The sequence below is a fragment of the Zalophus californianus genome, chromosome 17, assembly GCF_009762305.2.
Source record: "Zalophus californianus isolate mZalCal1 chromosome 17, mZalCal1.pri.v2, whole genome shotgun sequence".
NCBI classification, from domain to species: domain Eukaryota; kingdom Metazoa; phylum Chordata; class Mammalia; order Carnivora; family Otariidae; genus Zalophus; species Zalophus californianus.
The window spans coordinates 27495964-27513477 of record NC_045611.1 but is presented as its reverse complement, the minus strand read 5'-3'; the positions used below and the strand labels follow the sequence as shown (position 1 = coordinate 27513477).

The 17514-nt window shown below is 55.3% G+C and overlaps 1 protein-coding gene across 5 annotated transcripts in view; it reads left to right on the top strand.

The window, feature by feature from the left end:
• Window positions 1–17514, top strand: part of SLC12A3 (solute carrier family 12 member 3) — a 43762-nt gene that overhangs the window by 15223 nt on the left and 11025 nt on the right. For 2 of the 5 annotated variants that reach the window (XM_035724949.1, XM_035724948.1), the window contains exons 15-26: window positions 549–648; window positions 1401–1512; window positions 1892–2032; window positions 3062–3168; window positions 4122–4436; window positions 4811–4893; window positions 6005–6094; window positions 6675–6776; window positions 7913–8024; window positions 10624–10710; window positions 13585–13720; window positions 15221–15288. In XM_035724949.1, coding sequence (XP_035580842.1) covers window positions 549–648; window positions 1401–1512; window positions 1892–2032; window positions 3062–3168; window positions 4122–4436; window positions 4811–4893; window positions 6005–6094; window positions 6675–6776; window positions 7913–8024; window positions 10624–10710; window positions 13585–13720; window positions 15221–15288 — 1453 coding nt within the window. Of the gene's footprint in view, window positions 1–548; window positions 649–1400; window positions 1513–1891; window positions 2033–3061; window positions 3169–4121; window positions 4437–4810; window positions 4894–6004; window positions 6187–6674; window positions 6777–7912; window positions 8025–10623; window positions 10711–13584; window positions 13721–15220; window positions 15289–17514 lie in introns of those variants that run through there. The other 3 variants (XM_035724950.1, XR_004819726.1, XR_004819727.1) reach the window with 3 other exon arrangements.

Genomic DNA, 17514 nt, shown 5'->3' with positions numbered 1-17514 from the left:
CCTGGGGTGACAGCGATCTCAGGACAAGATGCAGAACTCCAGGAAAGCCTAGAATTCTAAATTTGAACCTGGTCTTCCAGGTCGTTGTCTGTTGGTCGAGGGAGGTGAATATTTTGTAGAGTTTAATACTTTGGTGTTTTGTTTTGTTTTGTTTTTTTTAAGATTTTATTTATTTGTCAGAGAGAGAGAGAGAGCACAAGCAGGGGGAGCGCCAGGCAGAGGGGGAGGGAGAAGCAGGCTCCCCGCTGAGCAAGGAGCCCAATGTGGGTCTCAATCCCAGGACCCTGGGATCATGACCTGAACGACGGCAGACGCTTAACCACCTGAGCCACCCAGGTGTCCCTAGAGTTTAATGCTTTGGAGGGTAAGTTTTAAACATGTAGCTGTATGATGTGTGCAAACATTAGGAAGAAATCTGCAGGCTGTCCACCCACCAGGCAGCCCAGCTCCCACAGTGCCTGATTCCTAAAGAAGGTCAACATTCCCTCCCTTGGCACAACTGGTTTCTCCCAGGGGTTTCTAATCTTGTGCTCACCCCCCACCCTCAGAGGTGAACTGGGGCTCCTCGGTACAGGCCGGCTCCTACAACCTGGCCCTGAGCTACTCAGTGGGCCTCAACGAGGTAGAGGACCACATCAAGAACTACCGGTGAGCGCAGCCGTGTCCCTGCTCTGGGAGGCTCCAAACCACCTGTCACCTGCCCCAGCATCCCTGGGGGGTGGGCACCGCCCAGGCTCAGAGAGGGAAGAGAGGTGGAGGCGCTCCGCTCCGCGGTGAGGGGCCTGGGATGACGTGGCTCAGTGGGGACCAAGCCAGTCTAGTGACCTCTCTGTACCTGAGTTTTTACAGCAGAATATGTTCTTCGAGACGCAAAGGGCTATCCAAGGACAATCTGGTGTTGTAGTCCCCGTCACAGTCATCCATGAGGCTGACCGTGACGAACCTCTCCTAAGCGAGGAGAGTCGTGTGTCAGGGACTCCATCCCACCAGATGGTGACGCTAACGTCAGCCGTATGTATTCGCGTTGCATTGCTGCTCAAAAGTGCCTTACTCCACCTTACCACAGCCCTCTGGGGCATATGAAATTACTAACCCCAGTCGCTGATGAGAACATGGACGCCCAGAGACATTAAGTAACTGGCCCGAGGTCACACAGCTGGTGAGTGACCAATTTTGTCTGGCTCCAGCTGAGTCTGGCAGTGGCCCCTGACCACGGCCCTCGGCTGCCTCTTCATCAGGAGGCTGAGTCCCCCACCCACCCACCCACATGGCACAAGGATCTTGTAAGTGATGTGCCTCCCCACCCCCAGCCTTTATTCTCCCCGGCACCTGTGTTTTGCACCCAGATCCCCGTGGGCTCTGTCCAGATGGCTCATGCTCTTTTCCCTTCCCCTCCTCAGCCCCCAATGCCTAGTGCTTACGGGTCCCCCCAACTTCCGCCCAGCCCTGGTTGACTTTGTGGGCACCTTCACCCGGAACCTCAGCCTGATGGTCTGTGGCCACGTGCTCATTGTGAGTGGCCCCCATAGGTGGGGTGGGGCCATGCCCTTGGAGGAGCCCTTGGGCATGAAGTCCACCCTTGCACGGCAGCCAGAGAGTGTGGGGAGGAGTGGGGGGCGGAGGGCCTATGGAGCAAGCAGAGTCCACCAGACCCTGCTGTGGGCCTGGTTCTCTCCCCTCCCCTGTCCCCATCGCTGGCTTCTCCCCACTGCCCAGCCTCTTGCCTGCTCCCTCCATCTTCCCCTCCTCCTCTTTCCCTCCCTCAACTCCAAAGGGGAAAAATGGTGTGGCTGAGCCCCTGGGGCAGACTCCAGGGAGGAGAGGGGCTGAATCTCATTAGGGCCAGAGGGCGAAGGCAGCTCCTGATGTCACCTGCCCCCACCACCCACAGGGACCCCGCAAACAGAGGATGCCTGAGCTCCGGCTCAGCGCCAGTGGGCACACCAAGTGGCTGAACAAGAGGAAGATCAAGGCCTTCTACTCGGACGTCATTGCCGAGGACCTCCGCAGTGGTGTTCAGATTCTCATGCAGGTGCCCCCGGTTCCGGGCTTCCCCATAGGACTTAATGCTTGTGTGACAACCTGGAAGGCAGGATGTCCCGAGGGGCTAGTTGAAGCTCCTTTTGCTGCAACAGGAGTGCCTGCCTCTCTTGTCTCTCCAGATATGCTGACTCAGGGCACTTTCTCACGGTGTCCAAGGGCCTATGGGAAACTGAGCTGGGAGCCCATGGGGACTGTGTGATCTTGAGCCAATTCTTGTTTTTCTGTTTTCTTTTTTTTTTTTAATATAATTACAGACAGCAAAGTGAAAAATATTAAGTGTAGAGTCTGATACATATTTACATATGCAGCTACACCCAGGGGTGTGAAGCCACCACTCAGATCAAGTTCTAGAACATTCCACTGGGCAATTCATTTTCCTGCTCGGTTTTCTCAGCTTGTGAAATGGGATGCATAGATACAGTAACAGTTGTTAATCCTGAGCCAGCATATCAGAGTCCTTCCTAATAATTCTAAATACTTCTCATTTAAAAAAAAAGAACATACAGCATCTTCTTCGGGGGGGATATGAAAATATTTTGAAAGTAGATAGAAGTGATGGTTACATAACATTGTGACTATACTAAATTCTAATGAATTATATGCTTTAAAAATGGTTAATTTTGTGTATGGGAATTTCACTTCAAAAAAATTTTTAACATTTTTAAACACTAAAAAAAGAAGTATAAAAGATGTCAGGGTAAGATGGCCTGGGGATACTCTCAGCTTGGCATCCACATTCAAGTCCCTTGGGATGAGAAATAATTTGCTAGAGAAGCAGGAAGTGGGATAATGCAGAGCTAATGGGACAGTCTGGCCCTGGTAGCTTCTGGCTGTAGCTTCCCTCTCTCCCGGGTGTGTGTAGGCGGGCAGGACCCTGACTGGCGGGATGTGATTCCTGAGCCCTCGCCACGTGGCGGAGAGGGTAGCTGGGGCTGAGCGAGTCCCACCCCAGTCACAGAACTGAGCCCCTGTGGGGCACGAGGCCCGGCCCCTCACCTCAGCCCCACGCCCTTTGCAGGCCACAGGTCTCGGGAGAATGAAGCCCAACATTCTGGTAGTTGGGTTCAAGAAGAACTGGCAGTCTGCTCCCCCAGCCACAGTGGAAGGCTACGTTGGCATCCTGCAGTGAGTGAGGGCATGAGGGAGGCAGGGCCTGGGGTCTGTTGATTTGGGCCTTTGGAGTTTGCTGGGCCTTGGGAAGCAGGGGGGACGCAGTGGATATTGTAAGACGCTGGTTCAAAGCTGAGGAAGAAACAGACCCACTGAGGGCTCGCCGCTCTGACCTCTGGGCCATGGGCGCCAAGATGGGCAGGGAACATGCAGGGAACTCAGAGGAGGAGACCATAGGGAGCAGAGGGGACTGTGGCAAGCTGCCGTGAGCAGTTGTGCCCAGCTAGAAATGTGGACCCAGTGTTGCCAGAGCTTCTGGTTTCTCAGAGAAGCCGAACAGGTGGGTTTTTAGGTGAAAACCTTGTGCCCGCCTGTGGACTCTAGCAGATCCGCAGAGAGCCGGCTCTGGAGCTGTGAGGTGGTGCCACGGAGCAGGAAGCGAAACCAGGCCTCCCAGGAGGCAGCAGTGTGGGGAATGGGACCGTGAAGATAAACTGCCTGGGGGCTTCAGGCCGAACAAAGGCTGGGGCACGGGGCGGGGGGGCGGGGGGGCTCTGTCAGTTGAGCAACCGACTCTTGATTTCGGCTCAGCTTGTGATCTCAGGGTTGTGGAATCGAGCCCCACATCCGGCTCCATGCTCAGTGCGGAGTCTGCCTGGGATTCTCTCTCTCCCTCTGCTCCTCCTACCCTGCCTGTGCATGCTCTCTCTCTCAATCTAAATAAATAAGTAAAAATAGAAGTACATTTTAAAAATTAATAAATAGAAGGAAGGAAGGAAGGAAGGAAGAAAAGAAAAAGGAAGGAAGGAAGGAAGGAGGGAGGGAGGGAAGGAAGGAAGGAAGGAAGCTGAGTGCTGGGGACCTGGGACCTGCTTCCTGGTCTGCTGTGACCCAGCCACCTGACTCTGAGCCAGGCATCTCAGCTGCCTCTGACAATGACAACAGGCAGTGGAATACCTGTTCTCCAGCATCCCCCCAGCTCCAGTGTTCCAAGACCTCAAAATGCTGGGGCCTGTGAAGTGCCTCTCCCAGAGATGTACAACTAAAGGAGCCTACGGGGCAATGCTGAGCCCATCAGATCAAGCCCTACTGGTGGTCTCTGGGACCCTCTGTCAACTGGGCAGAGAATATACTTCTGGGCTGGGAGTCTTCTCGACGTTCCCTCAGACAAGCTGTTGCTGCCCTCTTGGGCAAGGCCATTCCGGTGTGTGCCAACCCTCAGGGTTCTGTCTCAGCTCTTCGATTCTAAAGCCAGCTGGCCATTTCCTTAGCATGGATCATGGGCAAGTTACTCCCTGAAACTCAAGTTTTGCCTCTGTAAAATAGGGTTAAGAATTCCCATGCCCACCTCTGTTGGCAGGCTTGTGCAGATTATCCAAATGTTTTAGGAGGACAGGGCCTGTCTTGAAGATGGGCCTGACTTGGTTTCCCCCTGAGTACAGGGTCTGCAGCATCCTTAGTGCCACGGACTGTAGAGCTAGAGTCTCCCCACCTGCACGTTACACAGGTGGGGAGACTGAGGCCCCGAGAGAAAGAAGGGTACGGTGGGGAGGCAGGGCCCACTGTAGACATCTGGTCTCCTGGGGGCTGGGGGCTGGGGGCTGGGGGCTGGGGGCTAGGACCGAGAGGAGCCTGACCCCACCTCTCCTCTTTCCAGTGATGCTTTTGATTTCAACTATGGTGTGTGTGTCATGAGGATGCGTGAGGGGCTCAACGTCTCAGAGGTGATGCAGGCACACAGTGAGTACACGCCCCACCTGCTCGGAGCCCCTGTCAAAAACCAGAACAGGATCCCAGAAAGTTCTAGAACCCGATTTTTTTAAGTGGTGGAGGGAAGAGAGGGGGACATTAGTAAGGAATAAAAGCTTTAAAAATTAGCTTTTGATGGCCTCTTAGAGCTCCTCGGGTTTCCAAATGAAGACACTGGCCCAGTTCAAGGTAACGCTCCCAGCTAGGGGCAGAACCAAGACTGGACCTCAGAGCTCCCGAACCACTATCAGGGTTTTTGTAAGCAGATGGGATAAAGACGATTTAATAGGGAGGGAGAAGGAAAAGAGGGGAGAAAGGAGAAAGCCCACATAAAGACACCAGAACATGGAAATACAGAGAAAGACCACAGAACCTGGACGTTTTGGTCCCCAAGACCCTGTGTGGGGCACCGAGGAGGGCTGTGTTTTACTTTTATCACACAGCGATGTGCAGACTCTGCATTAGTCACATGTGGAGGACTGAACGAAATCACAGTATAGAAAACAAAAGGGGGTGGTACCGGGGGGCGGGGACTGAGAGGTGTGAGGCCACAGCTGTGGCTGGCGGTGCTGATCCGCATCACCCTGGGCAGACAGCGGCCTGACGCACAGCAGCTGTTGCGGGAATACTGATGAAAAACCAGTATTCACAGACCAGCAACTGTGCTCCTGGCGGACACCGTGCTCGGGGCTGGGGGTACAGCAGGGAACGAAACCGAGTCAGCCCGGGGAAGCTGGGTTCCCACAGGAAAGGCGGGGGACCCATAAATCATGGCAGACAGTGACAAGGACACAGGGCACGTGGTCAGAAAGGCCCCTCCGATGATGGGGACTTTTGCTGAGAAGGGGGGTTGCTGTGAGGGCTCCTGGCTCAGGGGACACCTGGATGAGGCCTGATGCAGGGGCAGGAGGAGGGCAGTGGGCGGGGGGGGGGGGGCTGGAGCGCCAAGGGCCGGGGCCAGGGGGAGGCAGGGGCCAGAGGAGGGGAAGGTGAGGAGTCAGGACTTTCTTCCTAGTTGTAAGGGGTAGCCTGGGAGAGGAGGAAGCCAGAAGTGCCCCATGTTGAGGAGAGCCCGGGAACAAAGCTGCCCCCTCTCTTGCAGTTAACCCGGTGTTTGACCCGGTGTTTGACCCGGCGGAGGATGGCAAAGAAGCCAGCACCAGCGGGGCCAGGCCGTCTGTCTCAGGCACACGTCAGTCCGCACCCCACTCAGAGGCTCAGGATGCTCTCACGTTGTGGGGCAGCGAGTGGTGGGCCATGAGCGAAACTGGTCATGGGCAGGAGGTGCCCAAGACCCTTGGGTTTGGGTAACGGGGGACCAGGGCAGATGGGCATGGGCAGCATTCAACAGTGCAGCCCTCCTCGGGAACCCACCTGGCATTGTGGGAACCCGCCCAGCTGGCTCCGGGGCCCATGTGTGAGACCCCTCCCAGGGCCCCCTGGCCAGGCTCAGGGGTGACAGGCAGGGAGGAGAGTCCCGTCCCACTGCTGCCCTGGGATGCAGGGGAATAAGGGAACTGCACGTCCGGGACCCTGGCTCCTGGTCTCCTGGCCGAGAATCGGGTTTCAGGGTCTCACTGTCCGAAGAGCCAGTGGTGGAGCTCTGGGCCAGTCCCCACCATGCACGCCCTCAGTGCGGGGCTTCCTGCTGCCGTGGGCGTAGCGCAGGTGACAGCGAGCCCACCTCACGGGGCAGCTGGCTCCGTTTTCAGACAGAGTCAGGCATTTGAAGATGTGCTGCTCCGAGGTAACCAGCCCCTCTGCTCCCGCAGTGGACCCTGAGGCCCTAGTGCGGGAGGAGCAGGCCAGCACCATCTTCCAGTCTGAGCAGGGCAAGAAGAGCATTGACATCTACTGGCTCTTTGATGACGGAGGTCAGTGCCCACCCTGGTCACAAGCTCTCCCCAGGGCCGCCTTCCCTCCAGGGCCTGCCCTTCCTGGCCACTGTGGACAAGGCCCCTGCAGGGACCACAGAGCCCAGCGAAGGGGACTAGGGACCTCTGGGCTTGGGGGAAGCCTGGCTGAGCCCCTCTTCTTGGCTGTAAAATGGGGGACTTTGTAGGAGGAGCTGAGGTCAGCATGGGATGGAATGTTCAGACAAGATGGGCCTTAGGGGATCACGGGCCCCTGCCATAAATGGGGGAAGCTGTAGGAATGTTCCTCACTTCCCAAAAAATACTCTCTCTCCCATTTTTCTTAAGACAAATGCTTCTCTTGGCTTTATTATTGCACCCCTGATAGAGCCCAACCTAGACAGAAAATACTGCTCTAGGAGCATGTATCCTCGGCATGATAGCTCATGTAGACTGAACACTTACCACACGCTTGACACTAAGTGCAATCCCTAGGCAGGAACTATTATGAGACCCCTTTACAGAGAAGGAAACTGAGGCACAGAGCCATGAAGTAATTGGTCAATTGGTCCAGGGTTGCACAGTGATAAGTGACAGCTGGTCTTTGGCCTCATGTGGAGAGATGACAAGGAGGGATGAGGGTTCCCACCCACTGGTCAAATCTTTAATCTTCAAAAAAAAAAAAAATGCCAGCAATCCAGATTTTTTTTTTAAGATTTTATTTATTTATTTGACAGAGAGAGACATAGTGAGAGAGCAAACACAAGCAGGGGGAGTGGGAGAGGGAGAAGCAGGCTTGCGGGGCTCGATCCCAGGACCTGGGATCATAACCTGAGATCATGACCTGAGCCAAAGGCAGACGCTTAACGACTGAGCCACCCAGGCGCCCCAGCCAGCAATTCAGATTTTCACGTGAAAATCGCCCAATTATTAAATGCCAGCTCATGGATTTAAAAACATCATGCAGGCTACATGAACCCTAACCCAGAGAGCCCTGTGTGCCACCTTGGTTTAGTCTAGCACCCTCATTACATAGATGGGTAAACTGAGGTCCAAAGAGAGGAAGAGGCGTGCCAGTGGCAGATGGGGCGGGAACCCGGAGGGTGCTCTATCCTGAGAGCAGCTCCCCCTTGATTTACGGGGACCCTCCTTGCCAGGCCTCACCCTCCTCATCCCCTATCTTCTTGGCCGCAAGAAGAGATGGAGCAAATGCAGGATCCGCGTGTTTGTGGGGGGCCAGATCAACAGGATGGACCAGGAGAGAAAGGCGTAAGTGGGGAGCGCTGGTGGGGGGCCGTGCAAGACCAGCACCATCCCAGCTCTGCCCATGGTGCCCCCCTCCTGCTCTCCCCCACGTGTGCGCCACCCCCACCCCCCCCCCACCCCCCCCCCCCCGTGGACTCAGCCCTCTCCAGGTCACAGCAGTGGGGAGGGAGCTCTAGGCAGGAGCAGGTTCCTGTCCATCTTGGAAGTTGTTTTGCTGTCCCATGCCCCCTTTAATAAGACGCAGACGCCCTAGTTCCAGCCATGACGGGGAGGAGTGTTACATTTTAAAGCCACAAATCTGCTCAAGGAGAAACCTGTGTGAAGTGAAGGACGGAGAAGGAAGGCCCTTCCTGCTGAGGAATGAGGTGGGGCTAAGGATCCTTCAGGGCAACCCCCACCCCCAAGCTTAGGATGCTGTCCCTGGTGAGACAAGAGGTAACATTAGGGGCCAGGAGTTGGGGCAGCAAATTCCACTGGATTTCTTGGTGGAAAGTGACTTTTTTTTTTTTTTAAAGATTTTATTTATTTGACAGAGCTACAGCGAGAGAGGGAACACAAGCAGGGGGAGTGGGAGAGGGAGAAGCAGGCTTCCCGCTGTGCAGGGAGCCCGACGTGGGGCTCGATCTCAGGACCCTGGGATCATGACCTGAGCCGAAGGCAGACGCTTAACGACTGAGCCACCCAGGGGCCCCGAGAAGTGACTTTTGATTCTCTTCCAACCGTGTGGCTCTCATTCCGCAGGAGAAGGGCTCTCCGCTCGGGAACCCATGCTAGTCTGTCTCAGCCAGAGAGGACAGGCCTGGCTGAAGAGCTTGGCGGGCAACAGCAGAATTTATTTCAACCAGCCAGAATTTAGTCACATTTGTTTATATACTTGGGTTTTATTGATCGCCTCTTTCTGGCAAGAGATGCTGGTTTTCTGTTGAAAATCGCCATACGAAATTTCAAGATGTGGCTAAGGAAGAATGTGAGTTGATTTAAGTTGAAAAGGAAGTAAATGGTCAAGGTAGGTAGACAGGTGTGCCTAGAGTTGGGCAACGGCCTTGTGAGGTGGAAGGTTGTGGGATGGAAGACCACTAGAGGGGGCGGCTAGGTAGGAACAATGGGTGGCTCGCTCAAGGTCATGCAATGAATTAGCCAAAGAGAAGAAACTGCCCGGCCTCTGGTGCTCTTGGCAACAATCCCACCCTGATGCCCCTAGGTCAGGACCATGGGGCCTGTGCCACCAGGACTGTGTCCCCATGACCCCTTCTCAGTCACCCGCCATGTGAGTTAAAGGCAACCGGCAATCCCATCTCCTGGTCCTCACCCCTGCTGAGAACCTCTGCCCCAGAAGGCCCTTCTCAGCAGTGCTGAGGAAAGCAGCGTCTGGCCTTGCTGTGATCTCCAGAAGATAAAGAAGTCAGGAAGGCGGCTTCACCGGCTCGGCTTTCTCTTGCAGCCCCAAATGCAAGCCGGGCTCAGCAGGTTTAGTGGAGCTCAAGGCCATGGCACCATGGGCTCACGGGTTGTCCGGCACGTGAAGGTTGTGGAATGTCCTCTGCCTCCCAAATGTCCTTCAGCAAGGCCAAGCCCTCTGGCCTCCTTGTGACCCCGAGGCCAGGCTGGCGCTGCCTCTGGCCGGGGCCCTGCCCAGACCTGCCACCCCCGTGCTGCATACCAGCACATCTGCTCACAGCTCTGCTTTCCTAATTTCCCTCCCAAGTTCGGGGACCAGCAGCAGCTTGATGGCTGGGCGGTGGCCTGGTCCTTAAGGTTTATCCCTGGCCCCTGCCCCCCACCCAGCCAGCCACTCACTGCTCCCGCCCCACCTCCTGCACCGCCATGCCCTCACTCGTTTGGACTTCCCACCCGCATGCACTCAAACCCTGCCAGCTTGTTCTGGGGTATCCCCATGTACTTGGCTAGAGCCAAGGCAGATGTATTATTTAGAAGTCTCCTTGGCTGATTCCACTGGGGACACCCCCACCTCAGCCCCCCTTTGGCCTGTAATAATCTCGCACACCATGCACTGTCCAGCTAGATTGCCACCTCCTCTGTGAAGCCTTCCCTGACTCTCACCAACCACAGACAGTCTCCTCCCGTTACATGCAAAGTCAGTGCCACATGGCTTGCTCCTCCCGGTTCTATACTTCATTCATGGGTGTCATCTCTGTTTCTGCAGCCCACCCTGCAATTTCCTGTGGTTTACCTTCTATCCCTTAGACCCTTGCTCCTCAAAGTGTTCTCTGGGGATCAGCAGCATCCCATCACCAGGGAGCTTGTCAGAATGCAGAATCCCAGGCCTCACCCCAGACCAGATGAATCAGACTCTGTATTGTACCAAGGTCCCTGGAAGATGTATAGACGTTAAAATGTAAGGTGTGCTAGTCCAGAGATGGCCACCAGGTACTTGGGGAAATACTGCTCAATCACTTTTCCTTACCGCTTTTCATCCTCTGACCTACTTTATCAATATTTATCTCACCCCTGCCCGGGTGAGAACGTAAACTCCCTAAGGCCAGGGTTTGATCTGTTGTATTCACTGCTGCGTCCTCGGTAGACACTCAGTACAAATTCACTGAATGGAAGAATACGCATTTAAAAAATCTCCATCTTCCAGGATCATTTCCCTGTTGAGCAAGTTCCGACTGGGATTCCACGAAGTTCACGTCCTTCCTGACATCAACCAGAAGCCGCGGGCTGAGCAGTAAGTTCTCTGTGTTGACTTACTTCCCAGGCAGAAGGGCCCGCTGTGTGCCCCGCACAGCCCTGTGTCTGGTGAGCCTCGGGCAGAGGCTTTGTCAGCCACCTGGACGGGGCTCAGGGGAGGAAAGAGGAAGGGGAGGAGTTTGCAGCCCTTTATCTTCCCTGTCAGGGTTTCCTTCTTTGCATATCAGAGCTCTGGTCTTTGCCAGAAACATACCTGGGCTGGAGGACAGTGAATGTTCACATTTGTGCTTTCCTTAGAGCAAGTGTTTTAAAGCAGGTGCAAGTCTCGGCTGTTCTGCCACTCGAGGGAAGGCAGGTGTTTCATCCTCAAGGGACCCCACCGCCACCCACCCCCAGACCTGGGGGGAGGAACGGGGGGGGAGCGGGGTCTCTGGCTTCACACTTCACACTGCTTGCTACTCATGAATTTCTAAATTTTCTCCAGCACCCTGAAGGGTTGTCATAAAGCAGTGGTTCTCAAACTTCGGCCTGTGTCAGAATCACATGGAGGGCTTATGAAAACACAGCTTGCTGAGCCCCGCTCCTCCCGCCCCACCCCGCCCCAAGATTCTGAGTCAGTAGGTCCCGGATAGCGCCTGAGAAACTGCATTCCTAAGAAGCTCTCAGGGGCTGGTCCCGGCACTTCACTTGGATAACCACTGTCTTAAGGACAGTCTGTATAAAGTGCTTAACACAGTATCCAGCCCCGAGTCAGTGTTCAGTAAATGCTGGATCAATGGCCTCTGCCTCCTCGTGGCTTCTGAGCTCTAGACCTTGACCTTTTCATGAGGTCTTGGCTCCACTACAGACTTGCTTCCTTCTCTAAGCCTTGCCTAACTGAAGTTCTTGAAAAAGGAACTGCGACTGGCCCAGCTCAGCCCTGCCCATGGGGCCCAGGAAGAGGTTGCCGCAAAGCCTCTTTCTTGGCTACCTTTGCTCCAGTTGGCCATGACCGGGGTTAGCAGAGTCACATGCCCAGAAACACATGGCTGGAGGGCAGGGGCCATGGCAGAGGCACATCCCTTCCACGGGGCTGAAGGATACTGGAGCAAACAGAACCGAAGGTGCAAAGGCCCTGAGGCAGAAGCGTGGCAGCCACAGCCCCTGATGTTATTTCCATGAACACACTGGTGCTGGGAGTGGGGAAAACGTTGACGGGTCTGGGCCATAACTCTCCTCCTCCCCCCATGCACCAGCAAGCTCACGGACTTTAAGCAAATCCCCATGTGAACTTCTAGCTAGGCTCAATGGTGGGTCCGAAGGGATGATGACTCACCTGCTCAATGATTCAATTCACTAGTCTGAAACTTAAGACATTTAAAATCGGGCTTGCTTTCTGTAAATCCATGTACATGAGGTTTCCCAGCCCTCACTCTCCTCGGTAAAGTCAGGTCCGTCCCGATCTCTTACCTCTCCCTTATATTCCCCATTGCCTGGAGAGGGCAGGACCTAGTCCGCGGTGATGGACATCGGCTCCTACACCGGCCCAAGTGCAGGCGGGAGCAATCCAGGGCCACGGGAGGAGTGCAGCAGAGACACACCAGAAAGCACGAGAGAATGCAGCTGGGCTGTCTCTATTGGTGGAGGAGCAACAACTGAAGACATCTGGGCATCCTTCCCCGTGGGAGGAGCTCGAGAGCAAGCCCACAGGCCCCATGCAGCAGCCCTGATCTTTAAAACCCCAGCCTTGGCCCTTCTCTGCCTTCACTTCCTGGCCTGCTCTCTCCTCCCTCGCTCAGCCAAACTTCTCCAAAGAGATCGACACTCTTTGCAGCCACTTCCTTACGGAGATCCCCCTCGCCGGTGTCATCACTGGCCTCCGCCTCCCCCACAGAACCCCTTTCTGGCTCATCTTCCTCTGCCTCTCCGCTGCATCCCACACAGGTTCCCTCTTGGGACAGTTCTTCCTTTAGCTTCGGAGGCTTCACCCTCCACAGGATTCCTCCTACCTCAGCCACCCTTCTTTCAGTTCCGATTGCTGGTTAGTCCTCCTTTTCCTGAGCGACACTTGCCAGTATCCTTGGGATTCGGCCCTGGACCTTTTTCTCTTGACTCTGTCCCCAGTGTGAGCTCCTCCGTCCATATGGCTGCAGCGGGTTTCATCTGAGGGCCGACCAGTCTGAATTTCTATTTTTAATCCTGTAAGACAAGTCATACAGAACAGCCTCCAGCAGTTCCCCATCTCAGGGCAAACAGCGAAGGCCTGCGTGGTCTAGGCTCCCACACTCGTGTGTCCTCACTCACCCCACTTTCCTCTGCCCTCACCTTGCTCTAGCCATACTGGCTCCTTTGCTGCTCCTCAAAGAGACCGAACACACTTCTGCCTCAGGGCCTTTGCACCTTCAGCTCTGTGTGCTCCAGCACCCCCTGGCCTGTGAAGAGCTGGCTTCAGAAGGACAGCCATCCTTCAGCTTCAGGGAGGCCTTCCTTGCCCCAAATATTTCCAGTCCTGGTACTCGGTTTGTGCTTTCTTCATAAAGCTCGTGATCTAGATTTGCCTGTTTATTGCCCAGCAGACGGTGAGCTCCGTAGATAGAGGACATTGTAGGGTTTTTTTGTTCACTGGTATGTAGCGCAGAGCCTGGCGCAGGATAGTTAGTGCTCAGGAACCACCCAGGGAACGGTTGGCGGGGTGGGGGTAGATCCCAGGCCAGGCGTTGTGGACAACTTACAGAAGTTCCGTGGCATGCCAGACCCAACGGGTCAGTGCTGATTTTTACATGGAAGCCACTTTGATGTAAACCACAGCGGCAGAATGCGTTCAACCTGAAAAGCATGTCCCCGTGGCGCCCATCTCCGTCTCCCTTGGGGGACCTGATTGTCCTGGAAACTGGCTGTCTCACCCGGTCTCACCTGCTCTCTCTGTCCCAAGCACCAAGCGGTTTGAGGACATGATTGCACCCTTCCGCCTGAATGATGGCTTCAAGGACGAAACCACTGTCACAGAGATGAGGCGGGACTGCCCCTGGAAGATCTCAGACGAGGAGATTAACAAGAACAGAGTCAAGGTACCCGAGGGAGAAGGGCCTGGCTGGGGTGGGGTGGGGGTCAAGGCGCTCCTCTGGGTCAGGGCCACGTGCCCCATCTGTCCTGAGCTTCCTTAACCCCCGCCCCTTGACCGGCCTGCTCCACCATGCCCTGGCCTCTGAGGTATCCTCAAGCCACAGACACTAGGTAAATCAGCTGCGGAACTCAGAGCTGTTCGTGGCATGAGTCACGGCCCGCTGTGGCGATGGACTGGTGGGAGCTCTCCCTCTTCCCCTCTATGCCTGGTGGAAGGGATTCATGGCACAGGTGGCAAAGGTCAAGGTAGAACTTGCACTGTGGGCCAACAAAGCTGCTTGAAGATTCCCCTTAGCCTGCAGGCCCCACCCTACATGTAGCCTAAAATCATGGCCACCCCCGCCCAGACAGCATCTTCTAGATTCTTGAAGGCCTAAAAGAGGGTAGTGGCTGCCATGGCCACTTTAAGATGGGGTGAGCAGTTCTGCTCCCTGTGCTCCGGGTCAGTGGTCCCCCACCCCTGCTTTGCCCTCAGAGGACATTTGACAGTGTGTCTGTCTGCCACTGGCGAGTGGGGTTGCTACTGTCACTTAGTGAGTAGAAGCCTGGAAGGCTGTTAAACATCCTACAACTCACAGGACAGTTCCCCCGACGAAGAATTATTCCCCCCAAAATGTCACCAGTGTAGGGTCTGGAGTCTGTGAAATCACTGAACTCACTTCCCCAATGTTTTCCATTCTCTCAAATGGGGTGTCCTCCCACAATCAGACTCTGAGTGTCAATCACGTCTGAACAATCTGGAGACAGGCCTTGGGGTGGGAGGGAGTCTCCCCCACAACCCAATCTCACATAAGCTTTAGGGAGTTCTGATCTGTCAGCCCTGAGACCCTGCCCCAGAGGGCTCACAGCTCCTTGGAAAATGCTGGATAAAGTGTAGTGTCCAAAGAAGGGTCTGGCCTAGCCTGTTATGGAGGGGGAGGTGGCACATTCCGCCTCTGCTCTGAGTCTACCTTATCAAGTGCCTTCCGAGTGCTGAGCCCTCCTCAATATCCGCGTGTTTTTGCGTGGGTTATCTCCCTCGGTGCTGCCCACATTCCCCGATACGATAATGGGATTATTGTACCCATTTTACAGTGAAGACAATGAAGCTCGGGGAGGCCACGTGCTTTGCTTGGGTTCTCTCTGCTGTGAGCTCTCAGGGCTGAGATGTGGACCCAGCTCACCCCACACCACAGAATGTGCTCTCTCTCCCAACAAATCCCCGCCACCCCCAGTCATGGAAATGAGGTCTGGCAAAGAAAAGCCAAGGAGGGTTTCCCGAGGAGGTGGACTTGGCACTCTGTTACCCTGAGGGTCCCCTTCCGTCTCGGAGGAGGGAGAGTCTGTAATACTTGAGGGGGAAGAATTCATGCATCTGGTCTGAAATGTTTCAAGACGCCCCTGGGCTTGTCGGGGACCACTCTTGAGGATGTGGGCAGTGACCCCGTGGCTTCTCCTTGTTCCAGTCCCTCCGGCAGGTGAGGCTGAATGAGATTCTGCAGGATTCCTCCCGGGACGCCGCTCTGGTGGTCATGTAAGTAGCCACTGCTGGGAAGGGAAGGCTGTCCCCAAGGCCCAGGATGTCCGCTCTGGGAGGGGGCTCAGGAGGTGCACGCCGGCTGAGGGCCCGAGCCCTCCCCTGTGAGGCGGAAGGGCCCAAAGCTCCAGGGAACGCTGCCCAGGCGGCCTGTTGGCATGTGGCTGGGCCTGCCCCCGCTCGGCTCCCCTCACCTGAGCGCCATTTGGCAGAGGTCTAGGACCTCACCCATCTCCGGCCTCGCCGGCTCCCCTCCCCACCATTTTCCCTTGTTTGCCACCTTTCCCTGCCAAACTCAGCTTGGCAAAAACGACCCCGCTCATTCCAGAAGAAAAGCGATTCCTGGTTGTTTGGGAATCACCCAGGCCTCTTTGGCCATGGGCCACCCCCGGCTGTGGTGGGTGCCAAGCCTGGGCAGCGGCAGGAGCAGAAGCTTGCTGCGCCAGGCTCCATGCCTCACGGGCCCTCGGCTGCGGCCACCTGTGGCCCGCTCTGAGCCACTTCTCGTGGGTCGGGGCCGAAGCCGAGGAAGTGGAAGATGAGGGCACAGGTGGCGGTGGCACAGGGGGTCCCAGAGGCCTAGAGGGAGAACACGGGCAGCCGGGCCCGCTGACTCCCCTCTCCCAGAGGAAGCCTAGCTCAGAGGGAACGGGCATACTTGGCAAGGCCCATAACTGGCCTGGCTTTCCTGAGGGCTAGCCACCTGGGAATTCCTCAGGATGGCCCCGAAGCTGGCAGAACCTGTTTTCTCATACCCTGAAACCAGGATCAGGCACACCACTGAGGGGCCCCAGCGCCAAATGAAAAAGTGGGACCCCTTATTCAAAAAGTATTAAGAAGGCAGCAGTGGAGGGTGGAACCCAGCATGCGACCCTTCTAAGTGTTGGCGGAGGGGAGCATGTGACTGCACAGCTTGCATGCCCAGGAAGCCGGCTCTGCTCCCTGGGGCTCTTAGGGAGAGCATTTTTTTGGTACAAAGAAGTGCTTTGTGTTTCCTTGACGCGGGAACTGTGGTAAGAGAAAGGGCTGCGTTTCTCTGCAAGCCTCTGGCCAACACCCAGCAACCTAGGGCAAGGTTGGCCTGGGTTGTGGACCGGGTCAGAGTGCAAGACAGTGGCTTCATCCCGGGACGACTCCCCAGACCTTTCCTTGGGTATGGTGCCTGGGATGTGCCAAGCCACCTCTTCACAAGGGCCAGCCCCGTTCCGAGAAGCAGGTTTGCGCTTTGTCTCTGCTCACCGTGCGGCCTACTCTGCATCTCAGTCTCCCTGATTATAGAGAAGGGTTAAACCTAATTATGTCCAAGGTTGTCCTTTTCACACCAACATGCTATGATTTCTGAGGAAGAAAAAAATCCTCCCCTGCCTCAGGAGGAAAGATAAAATTACACTTTCCAGCATTTTGAAGAGCATACTCAGACCATTTTCTAGAGCAGGTTTGGGGCAGAACTTGGTTGTTTGCTGTCTACCTAACAGCAGTTTATCTGATTAATGGCCTATGTTTGAGTTCAGCTTCACCCTCGCAGCTGATAAACCAGCCTTGTAAGATAATAAGCTGGCCCAACAACCTTTGCCTAGACGAGCAACCTATTTCTGGTCTCCCTTTTGGGACTCGATTCCTCTCTTTTCCTCTAAAGACACCCTCCTCAAAAGCAAATAATAATCGAAATAATAATAATCAACTTCGCATTTTATTGATTGAGCCACCCTGGAGACATGGGGCCTTAGTAATTTTCAAAACTCTGTGCAGTGGTTCTGTTTTACCCCCATCACCCCCACAACACACACACTTTGGAGAGAGGGAAACTGAGTCTCAGAGGAGTCAGGCAACTTGCCCAGGATCCCACAGCCGTGAAGTAAGGATTGGGTTTTGAAGCCTTGGATCGAGGTTAGGGCCAAGCCTGCCTTTCTTTGTGGCCAAGAGATGCAAATCTGAACAAAAAGTTCCTCTCTTCTGGAGCGGCTTTACTTCTGAAGATTTGTAGCTGCCAGTGCGCGTATCCTGGGAGCAGGAGTTGGGGGTCGTTGGCAGGTGCCGGGGCAGAGTGCAAAGGGAGCCTGTCCCTCGGACAGGTGGATGGGTGGACAGGTGGACAGCCTCTGCTGGGGAAGGGGACATGACGCTGAAGCTTGAAAGGCCAGAGCAGGAGTGACGGGTGTCCCCTCGAGAATGCAGCCACCAGCCCCCTCGCAGCCTTTGAAATTTCTGAACTCAGTGCCGGAG